Source organism: Eptatretus burgeri, chromosome 2 (assembly GCF_056783735.1).
Source record: "Eptatretus burgeri isolate ZD-2024b chromosome 2, Ebu_testis_v1, whole genome shotgun sequence".
Taxonomy (NCBI): domain Eukaryota; kingdom Metazoa; phylum Chordata; class Myxini; order Myxiniformes; family Myxinidae; genus Eptatretus; species Eptatretus burgeri.
The window spans coordinates 130,675,170-130,687,347 of record NC_140962.1 but is presented as its reverse complement, the minus strand read 5'-3'; the positions used below and the strand labels follow the sequence as shown (position 1 = coordinate 130,687,347).

The 12,178-nt window shown below is 42.1% G+C and overlaps 1 protein-coding gene across 4 annotated transcripts in view; it reads right to left on the bottom strand.

The window, feature by feature from the left end:
* The window catches only part of LOC147033128 (uncharacterized), a 38,054-nt gene that overhangs the window by 24,315 nt on the left and 1,561 nt on the right, over positions 1 to 12,178 (bottom strand). For all 4 annotated transcript variants that reach the window (XR_015055447.1, XM_085871238.1, XM_085871239.1 and 1 more), the window contains exon 2: positions 6,050 to 7,458. Coding sequence is in view for 3 of the 4 variants with exons in the window: in XM_085871238.1 (XP_085727364.1) it covers positions 6,050 to 7,408 (1,359 nt within the window). In the remaining variant the exon portion in view is untranslated. The remainder of the gene's footprint in view (positions 1 to 6,049; positions 7,459 to 12,178) is intronic.

Genomic DNA, 12,178 nt, shown 5'->3' with positions numbered 1-12,178 from the left:
CAACACTTTAATGTCAAACATTTTGTATTTTTAAAACTGCAATCATATATTTATTACTCAAAGGTTAAATACCGAGATTTGAGCATCTAAGATTGTACAATAGTGGGGCAACTTAGCATAACAATTGTGCATTTTGTGAGGAAAGCACCAAATTTGGCAGACTAGTAGCCTATCATATTATGAACAGATTTGGATATTGGGCCATCTCAAAATTTTTGATGGCAGTGGAAAATGGCTGCCACAGCCATCAGCAGCTGAATTTGAGATGGCCCAATATCCAAATCTGTTCATAATATGATAGGCTACTGGTATGCCAAATTTGGTGCTTTCCTCACAAAATGCACAATTGTTATGCTATATTTAGCTAAGTTGCCTCACTACAAGGAAACTTGGAGGAAGTAATGACCAATGATGGCTGTACTTTACACAAACCCTGTTAACTTTAACTTATCAATTGACTTCTCCACATTACAAATATATTCTTACAATTGATTTGATCAAAAATTTAACCTCCATCAGCAGGAAGTATGGCCAATGTACTAGCACAGTGGCCTATTCCTTCAGATAATGGGATTAAAATTTTTTTTTTTTTTACATCAACAGCCAAAATTCAGATGGGACAGCCAGCTAAAGTCCCTAACCAAATAATCAAACAAGTAGCGGTACATTCAAAGTACACCCAAAACAGCCTTTTTACAGCCATTTTCCCCTGCTGAGCAAGAGTTAGCTTTTTTGCAGGCTCCATGCAATAATGGTTCCCTTCTTGAGGCAATGTTTTTTTTATGGCCAGATGCCCTTCCTGACACCAACCCTGGTCACCTCTTACGACACACAGGGATATGGCACACCTATTCTCACCGGGACATACACCGGAACCAGCACACTGATACTCATTTCGCCGACCTCGGAAGGATGATGACAGGCTGAGTCAACCCCCCTGGTGTTAATTCAGTGGAAAACGGGACTTGAACTCAGGACCTTATGATCCCAAGCCAGCCACCCTAACCACTAAGCCAACACCAGGCTTCATTCAAAGTACACCACCCCATGCCAGATAAATAAATAACAATTCTCCAGCGCACGACATCGCCAGGGCACCTTCAGCACCCGGCAATGCCACCTTGCAGCACATGGAATCGGAATTGGGAAGGAGCGGTGTACAATAAGATTGCTTATTGCACAATTAAAATAAATTAATAATAATCGTTAAATAATTAATTTCTCAAACAATTGCTGAATAGCACACCTAAACCATCACCGTTTCATCCGAATGTGTAACTTTTTGAAAATCAAGTAATTAATTGATTAATCAATAAACCAAATTTACCCTTTATAGACAAATCACTTGGTCACAGTCACGTCCAAATATCTTCCGAGCTCAAAATATGCCCGAGATATTGCCAGGATGAGAAATATAATAAATAATTAATAAATCTATAATAATTAAGTAATTAATCAATTGATTGCTTGATTAATCGAAAAGTAAAAAAAAATAGCGTTTTCTGCCAAAGCACATCTTCACTTTTGTCCCCAAATTTCAGCTTCCTTGATCAAAGGATGGCTGAGATATTGCCTGGACAAACAAACAAGAAGGAAAACAGAGTAAAAACTGAGTACTCCCTCCGGCGCTCAGGGACACTTGTTGAGACTTCAAAGTTATCCACAGTTGCATAATTATGGACATGGCAAAAATTAGGGACATAAAAGGGATTTGTCTAGAACCTGGCGATGACCTGCATCGCTAGGATATGGAATTGGGAAGAAGCTGTTTACAATACTCAAAACTAGAACAGCACTTGGTGAAGTACATACCTCTGCCAGGCTGAACAGTTTACATCTTGTATTTCACTGAGAGGCCAGATCTGTATCTGGACCTTCACCAAAATCTAAATAGGCTTGTTCTTGTCACCGAACAAACTCATCCACCAAGTTCTTAAAATGCTAGTACCCGGATCTTCAAAATCTAATCAATTAGTCCTTGTCACACGCCCAACCTGTCCACAACTTTAGGATATCCAACTCACAGATACACAAGAAAACACTATTCGTCCATCTTTGGTAGTGGAGGTAAAGAAGCAATGCATTTTTTGGTACACCAGAACAACGGTTTTCTAATAAAGATCGATCCCAATGGATATAAAACAACTACTACTACTACTACTCCTATATAAACCAGCTTGCAGGGTTTCAAAGTTCTACTGGAATCGATTTGTGGAAATTCTTGGTGATGACTCACCAACCTGTTGCGAAAGACATCCACCAATATTAACAGAAAGGACATCCAGCTTCACCTCCATACGAGGGAGGGTGTACTTTGTGATGCAATGAATTCCAAACATCATGACAAATTTCATCAGAAACACCAATCCAGCGATATATAGATGAGGTCAGGAAACAAATCCATAATAGATAGTTCAAAGGTAAGAGTGCTACCAGGGCACCATCCTGTGGGATTTGCTAAATGCAAGGTGTGTGCTTGGAAAAATCTTGATGTCGTTTTGGCATTTAAATGAGATGTTAAGCTCATTTTTTTAAATCTTAAATATGGACCATTTGTTATTAGTTATGTTTACCTTATCGACACGATGATGCACGAACCACAGTGGATTATCTCTCCCTCAGGAGTGCCAATTTACTCTTTGCCCATGGCATTCTGTCCACTTGAACCAAAAAGACATCTTTTATGAGGATGCTTAAAATTTACCTTCATTTATGGTTAATAGTCCCAACTGAGTAATGCATGTTTGCATGCATCACGAAAAATACTCAACTCAAAGGCTTTGGGGATACATTGCATTGGTGTGGAAACTTTCACTAATATATATATATATATATATATATATATATATATATATATATATATATATATATATATATATATATATATATATATATATATTGTTGCAGGCCGGGGACCAGTGGCGAGAACGACTGCTAGGTGGGGGAGGTTACGTCGTCTCCCACCAGACTCCCCGGAATTGGAGGCCATCGCTCCGGATAACTCCGTGAGGCGGCGGGTCGCTTAACCGACCGTGGACGCCAATACCTCCACCGGGTAGCGCAGGGTCTTTTTGTCTAGAACTAATTTACCTAATTAACCACGCGGTGTCTACCGGGGAACCAAGCCCTCGGCACATCTTGCTCGACCGGGTCACTATTGACTGTGGTAGAGTTACAACTACCGACTACCAACTCCGGTTCGGGTGCAGTCGAGTGGAACTGCCAAAGACGTGCCGGCTAGGATGAGCAGATTAATGGGAACAAAGACCTGGCTTGAACTCAGATCCGAACCATGCTGGACCAATGAAAGAAAGGATGGAAACGAACTGGGAACATTTTATTTATAATAAACGAGGAAATTTATGTGGCACAGAAACAGGTTTATTGGGGTGTTATGCAGGGGAAAGAAAGAAGATGTAGTGCGACAATTTACAGCAACTTACGCGGGAATTATACAGGCAAGATTTACAATGATAGAAAACACTTATACAGTTTCTACTTATTAGACTGGCGCCACACACTCGGACAAAATAAACTCAGTTGAAGGCAAAGGACTGTTGCAGCCAGGGAGGGAGGCGGGCTGAGGTCGCAGTTCTTTCGAATACCTGAGTCTCGGGAAAAGGAATGCTCCATGGTGCGGCACCTGCCAACGGTCTTGCAGTCAGGTCCACAGCCGCCCATGTGGAGTTCGGGTCCATGGAGGAGCTCGAGTGGGCCGGGACCAGTAGTCGGGCGTCAGGGCGAGACGTGAGCGGAGCCAAGCAGCGGGAACCCCTTCGTTTTCCAACCAACTCCGGCCTCCAAGCACAGAACGAACTACCCCCAAAGAACTCAAGACTGAGGATGATGTAATGGTTTATAGACCTCCCTCAGTGGGGCGGGGCCTTGGTCAAAACTGACGTCACTGTCCGACACTGATTGGACGGGGCTCCCATGGGTCCACCTTTTCTGGGTGAGGCCTCGGCCAGGCACCGGCGAGGCCCGTCCACTCCACCCGTGTGGACTCAAGAAAGAGTTGGAGCATTCGGAGAAGCCAAATAGGAACTGCGACAGCGAAGATTCTGTCTCGGAAAAACGAACCTCCAGAGACAACAGGTGGACCGTGGTACGTTGTTGCCAGCGAACAGAAGGCTGCAAGCACTCGGGTACCGTGGATCGCAATGGAGGATGGGATATAAAGATTTATTACCCTAACTAAAAAAACATCACAACACACCCCTTCGATTTCCCACGACACAGAAGGAGGGGTTCTGTCTACACATATACTTAACGGCATAACTGACTTGGGACACCTATATGTTGCATGCGTACGGTTCCTAGAACTGTAACAATATATTGTACATGTAGGCAGTGAACAATATAAATCGTAATAGCCTCATTAATCAAAAAACATTTTGGTCTTCAACTCTTCTCCCACCCCAACATGCTCTTCAATACACGTCCTTGACAGGCAATCACCACCATACTGTTCATCGAATCGTGTGCAAATTTCAAGGAGATACACTTTCACCGAACAAATTATAATTTGTGTTCCAGGTACAACATGATCTCACTTGCTGCCATCTCGATTTTCCAGGTCATGCATCAAAGCAGAAAATATGATCTTGGGTAGTGGTCACCAAGCCTATAAAAATAGTTCATCAACATACACAAGTCTTCCATTTATAACCAAAAGTCTTGGAGAAATCTGAAGCATCCTCACACGAAAGAGCAAAACTGCCTCTGGTAGGTAGAACAGATTTAGAAAGAAAAAAAAAAAGCGGTCCCTTCCAAAGACCTTCAACACGGAGCAGGCCATCAGGCCCATAAATCATGCACAATGGTTACCAGTTTGTTCGTCTGTGCTCTATCCTTTTAAATTCTGAACATCAAGCCAGGGAGCAGCACATGCCATTTCTAAAGTCTTTGGTATGACTCAGCCAGGCTTCGAACTCCCGAACTCCCAGATTTGGAGCGGATGCTCTAACCATTATGCCAGAGTCGGGTTTAGCCCTCTACTCTCTCCCATCCAAATAACCCTTGTATACCATAATGTCTATCATTCAGTGCAAATACATATATCCATGACAAATTTTCAGCCACATTTTCTGCATGCATCATCACAAATCCAATCAGATTCAAACATGCTCAAGGAATACTACTGGATTGGATACCATCTATATTTCTATTTGAATTATTTGCTGCGATTCAAATGTTATGTCGCCGGTGGCATGATGTTTTCGGGTTGTCTGTCTGTACTTATGTGCAAATTTTCTCCGTAACTACTTATCAGATTGAAATGAAATTTTGACCATAGATGCAACTCATCATGCGGAATTTTTTTTAATAATAATTATGAGGTCATAGTTAATGTGGGGTGGCAGCCATGTTGGAAAAGGGAAGAAAATAAATAAAAACTTTGGCCCTCTATCTCTAAAAACGCAAGATGGAAAAGATTGAAACTTCGCACCTGGCAACTACTCTGCATGGCTCAAAATCTCAAATTTCCTGGTTTTCTGTGGGGAACCTTGTAGTCCTTTTTTGTTTGTTTGTTTTGTTTCTTAAATCGCAAGCTTTGCTTATAGCAAATCGTTCTTTGGTAAGAAATGCTGTAGCTTTACATCATGTCCAAAGTGCCGACTTGGAAGAGAAAGACAGAGACAGACCCTGTTGCAAGAGAGCAGGAAGGAGAAAGATGAAAAGGAAATTTATACAAAAAGAAAAAAATAATTTTTTTTTCAAATGGAATAAGAAAAGTTAGAATTTTGACTTCCTTAAAAAGCAAAACTATTTATTGCTTCCTATAAACTACAGCAAATAAAAAATGAGCAGACCAAATAGAAAGCAAGTGCAGCATTTAATTTCGAAGGACAAATTGGGGGTTGAGGACAGTGGGTGGGATGCATCTTAGGTTAGCATCGTTAATCTACATAATGAATCATCAGCCAAACAAAAACATTTATCACAACATTGCACAACTCAGTCTCTGGTAGCCCATGAGGACAGGAGACAAAAATACAGGGAGCATCAAATTGTATTACACAAAAAAAAAATTAAATTTTGTACTCACATTGTCAGACTTGGCATCCACCAATTCAAGCTCCGGAAGATAACCACATGACCGCTCCTGCTCTCTGACCCCATGAATCATGGAGTTCTCAATAACTTTCTGCTTAATTTCCCTTTTGACCTTCGGAGCTTTACTTGACAAATTTTGATGGTGAAGGAGACAAGTAAGCTTGCTTAATCGGGAAACCAAATTTTGACCCTCATCTCCCTTCCCATCATCACCAATTGATCCAATCCTCGTTCCTTTATGTTCCATGTTTGTTTTTCCGTGCATTGCTCCCTCCACTTTGTTGATGTCAAAGGTAATGTTCATAGTATATACATCGGTTATTCCAGATGCTTGGGTTATACTAGGCATGGAATTATGAGAAGTCAATTGTTTGTTGCGAGTTAGATGCACTGCATCTTTGCTTGAGGGAAGCCCCAGCTTCAACCTCAGCTCTTTCTTGCGGCAATATGGATACTTCATAAATCCACACTTATGAATGGGTTCTCTATGTGCTTTTGGGGACACCCAGAAGTGTATGAATGACAGGACAGAACGGGTGGGTGGAGGTGATCGGTGGAACTCTACAAGTGAGGGAGAATGAGTGATTGGGTCGGTTTCAGATGGGATTATCAACTGCCGTTTCCGGCGTGAAGTGAGCTTGATAGAAGAGATGCTTGGCCGACGTTGACAAGTCTGGAATGTTCTACAAGAACACAGACAGACTGGTGCCTCTCTCAGCTTGACGTTCGAGGTTGAAAGCAATTGATGGTCCACATATTCTGGAGATGGACCATCATGGACAAAATCATTATCCCGGTACTGATGGAGTTTATCCAAGGGTGCATCAACAGATAATAGTCGAGACCATTTTTGGAATGAGAAAATGTCTTCAGTCTGCAACTCGGTGTGTGTTCGGATGAAAGTTGTCGAAGGAAAAACATCAAAGTGATATTGTTCAGAATTCAACTTTGAGTTGAGACAAGTATCATCTGTAGTCGCAGTTTCTGTTTCCAAAGCATGCGCAGAGCTCACGGACATACTTTGCCCCATACCTGTATCTTCATCATACAAAACCTCAACTCCTGTACTCCTTGACCCAATATCAACTGAAGCTCCATTTACCCTCAAATTGTTCCTTCTACACCGACTCCTTTCAAACCGTGCCACTCTTTGTCTCTCAGATAAAACAGGTGTTGCTGAGAGAATACAATCAGTAAAGGGGTTGACGAAGCAGTCGTTGGTTTGAGTGGAGGACTGAATGAGGCTGTGTGAGTGGGATGAGATTGGGATGATGTAATGACTTGTCGGCAGAGAGGTAGACCCAAGAAGTTGAGCAGGCAGGTATACTGGTGGAGAGACATCATTCAACATGGTGGCTAGATGTGCGAGGTATTTATTGAAGAGTTGTGCAAGCAGGAGGACTGAGGAAACAAGAGAATAAAAAAGAAGAATCAGTTTGGCAGGTTTAAAGGGGATTATAGCAAACAAAAGCACATGGAAGATAATTTTTTTTTTTAAACATTTTTAAATCATGAAAATGCAGACAACAATTAATTGTTTTGTCACCTCATCAAGTAGTTGCTTCATGTGCAGAATAAAATAATAAAATAAAAACAAAGTTGCTTTTGAAATATATAAATGAGACAATTCAAGTTATGCAATACAGAAAAGTAATTTTACAAAATGTATAAAATTTTCAAAGGAGCCAAACAAACCGCCAGGCAGGCCCATAGTTTCTCGACGTGGCTGTGCTTGCAGAGAAATCAAAAGCAGATCAAGCAAACTCAAAGCAAACAGAACCCGCTTTCAAAATAAATAATAAAGCTTTCCACCACCTGCATAATATGCAAGGGATATCTTGCCACAAAAAAAAAAGATGCATTTAAAAAAGCTATCAATTCACACCTTGTTTTACAAACATCTCACCATAGCAATGAGGTGATCATGCAATGTTAATTTCCTAAATAATACAATCCAGACTTACTCAACAAACAAGCTCAAATGAGCCAAGATCCTCGTCCTCTTAGTGATGACGTCATAGTTATCAGTTATGTATCAGGTGTGCGGTAAATTATCTCATGCCCTATTCAATTCCATCTGAAGTATTCAAAAAGCTTGCATTGTTTGAGATAATTGTTTATGCGATTTCCATTGCGATATTATGACGTCATAACTTTTTTCTAGGAAGAATTTTCTAAATCGGAGACGGTTACTGCCTGTGCATGGACTTTATGCAAATACATGCCACTTTTCACGAAGATCCGATGAAAACTCTGGACTGTGAAACAAAAAGAGTGAAAAAATAGGAATGACATCATAAAAACGGATATGGCATCATAATGATGTATTGTTTGTGAGTTAAATTATCTCTGCTAATGCCCCGTTACATTCCTGCAAACAGAATTCAAAAAGCTTTCCCAGTTTGAGATAATTTTTTTCAGCCATTTCCATTAGCGGAGACATTATGACATCATAACTTCTTTTATAGGATGAATTTTCACAATTGGAGATGGTTACTGTCTGCGCAGTGTCTTTTTACATATAAATGCCAAGTTTCAGGAAGTTTTGATGAAAACTGTAGGCTGTGAAACAAAAAAGTCCACAAGAAGAAGAACAAGAACAACAACGAGAGTCTTAGAGATCCTCAAACAAGGATGTAAAAATAACAACATTAATAACTCGAGCGGGAGCACTCGGTAGAGTGCAAAACCTCCGCCGCCAATACTGCTGGGTCACTTAAGTGAACCCGATATCCTATTCACTGCAGGTCAAAACGGATCAGACTCCACTGAACCACGATTGAATAAACTAAACTAGATCGACGCGCATGGAGAAATGCCCCCCCCCCCCGCAAAAAAAAAAAAAAAAATCGACATTTTTGGAAAAAAAAAAAAAAAGGTGCAAAATTTCTGGGTTTTTTTCTCTAACAAATTTTTTGGGGGGGTTGGAAATCACTTAAAACATGTAGAAATGCAAAAAAAAATTCAAATATTTTTCAAATAAAATCGAAATTTTTTTGAAAAAAAAGTTGCAAATTTTTTTTTTTTTTTAACAAATTAATTTTTTGGGGTTGGAAATCACTTACAACATGTAGACACAAAAATGCAAAAACAAAAATTCTAATATTTTTTCAAAATGGCCGCCATATTGGACTTTGGGCCAAGTCCAAAATCTAATGGCATGATCCTTGGACCATACCTAATCCCCCCACCAAGTTTCGTCGAAATCCGTCCAGGAGTTGTTCCGTAATACTGTTCACAAACAAACAGACAGGGGTGAAAACAGTAACCTCCGTCCATCTTCGATGGCCGAGGTTAATAAATAACTAATACAAGAACCCAAGACATCTTATTCTACTTCCTCATTTATGTTGTTGTCGTTTCATATGCAGCCTGTGGCTGCTAGTTGCATCACTTTCTGGAAGTGAGGCTGTACCGCTGATGCCGTGCCCATTACTAGCAAGCCAGTACCCATTTCATCGATCTTGGAAGGATGACAGGCCGTCAACCTGGTTAATTCAACGAGGCTGGTGTTAATTCAACTGAGAACAGGGGATCAAACTCAAGACCCATATATCTTAAGCCAGCCACCATAACCATTAAGCAAACACCAAACGTCTCATTTCCCTTTATACGTGGTGACACCTAAATGGTACAAAGCTGCTGTTGCCCCATCTTGACTCCTCCATTGCCCTCTATCCCCAGCTAACTCTCTCCATACACACAATCGTCCCATCTCAGCTGAGGTCGACCTCTTTTTCTCCTTCTTTACTCACTCAAACCTGCCACGCTTGCTTCTTCCATCCACACCAGGTACCCAGCCCACTGCTACTAATCTCCATATAAAACTTATACTCACAGTTCAGCAATCCTTTTATCTACCTTCTTCAATTCCCACTCTCCTCCTGACCATTTTCACAGACCTGCAGCCACTGTTGCTTTTTTGTCAGTGCCAGTCTCCAGACTACAAAGGTAGACTAGCACAACACAAGACCCCAGAACTTTAACTTTTGATTTCCTTGATGTGACAGTTTTCTGAAACCCTGGGGCAGCACATATAATACACATAAAGAATTCCTGTGCAGCAAAAAATTCCACCCCCCAACCCCACATCAGTGGAAAGGAAATAAGTGTTGTGTTTATGTAGGATCTGAACTCCATAGTGACACCATTTCTTCTCTATCTCTATCTCACCTCCACAGTGCAAACACCTCAATATATAAAGTGAGAAAACAGTGCAGTCAAACACCACAAAGCCAACAAAGTACCAGTGAAAACGGCTCAACATCCACCAGAAAGAACCACGCTCCACTGGGCTGAGGAAGCTTATCAAATCCCAACGGCGAGCCTGGTGTTGGCTCAGTGGTTCGGGTGGCGGCTTGGGATCCTCGGGTCCTGAGTTCAAGCCCCGTCGGCTGCTGAATTAATACACCATGGGGGTTGACTCAGCCTGTCATCCTTCCGAGGTCGGCGAAATGAGTACCAGTTCCAGTGTGTGTACTGGTAGAGGGGCACTGCATCAGCGACACAGTCGCGCTTCAAGAAATGACAGCTACCCTGGCAGCTAACCTGCCATACGACCACAAATCCCAACAGGAAAACCTGAAGGCCGATGCCATATTCTGGACACAGGCAGCATGGCAAACCCTAGGTGCAGCCAATAAACATCGCCTGGATACAAGGCGAGCCAATGGGGAGACAGAGCTTTGGCAGATTTCAGTGACGGAAAGACAGACCTCCAAGACACCAAGCCAGCGAGTTGCTCAGTCCCCAAGCCATGCCCCTCATTGGGCTTTGTAAGTCGGGAGGTTTGAGCAGATCGGAACTGTTGGTCTGTCTGGGATCTGCGACAAGCAGTTGGTGACTGGAGGGCTGGTGAAGCATGCGAGCGAGGTTCAGAGCCGGGAATGGAGCAAGCCCACACACAATTCCCAGACGCACTGGTCCCAGACACATTACCTTTCCTTTGGCTTTCCCCAAGTCTACTTCGGTCCCTTTAAACACAGAGCATCAACAGCCCTTGTTCTTTTCAGGGCTGGATGGCTTCCTGCCTCACACTTCATGCTGCTTCCTTCAAGTCACACACATCCACCTGACCATTTGCACCTCTCCTTAGATGTCATAATGACACTCTACCCTCTTCTTTCTTCCCCCCTCTCTCTCTTTTGTTGGGACCAATGTTATCCCACCAGCTTGCACCTTTTCTTCGCTCTGTCCCCCTTCCTTACCTCATTTTACGACTGAGGTGCCTGTGTTATAGAACTGTGATTAAATCATTGAATAACACTGGGATTCTGTGTTAGGAGTCAGAGCTTTCTTTCTGTGATACTGCTGGTAAATAAATGCTTCTTGTTGACATTACAGTTTCTCAAATTGCCTGATTGCCAGAGGTGTGTGAATAGTAACAGGGAGTTCCCGGCCCGCCGTTTCATCATGGTCAGCCAACGTTCCTCTTACCAAATGGCTGAGCGATAACATAAAAGTGGTGCGTTGAGAGCACCATACTCCATCTTGGGGTGGGGTTAATTCTCTGGGAAGGTAAAGCAGATTGCGACGCTGGACAATGCCTAAATTAAATGTCTTAGACAGCGTCCGCGGTCGCTTAGCAGCTCGCTGCACCATTAAATTTGCACTTCATCAGCCAAATATTGGTTTGGGAACTTCCCTCATGATTCCTGCCATCCCAAAGTCCGCAACACTCTTTTACTGCATGTCCACCATGAGTCCCTCCACCTCACACCTTTGTATCTGAACTACCATTCCACAGAGATACTCAAATCTGCTTCCTCACCATATATTCTTACACTCCAAACTAATGTTCAGTTTCTTTCTCTGCTGTCTGACCCACATTTTAAACTCACCCTTCTCCACTCATCCTCAATCAAGGTGTCGAACACATCCTTCCATACCTCCTGCATTTCCAGTCCACTCCGCCACAATAACTACATCATGTGCATATATTATCTTTCTTTCTCAGAATGCCTCCCTTGCTAACCCTGCTGTATCCCCATAAACAGGAATTGACTGACTGTACATGCAAAGTATGGGGCTGCCACACATATGTGACTAGCGCATGAAATATACAAATGTCTTCCCAGCAGTCTTCATGCACTATATATATATAGAAGTGGGCTGCGATTCG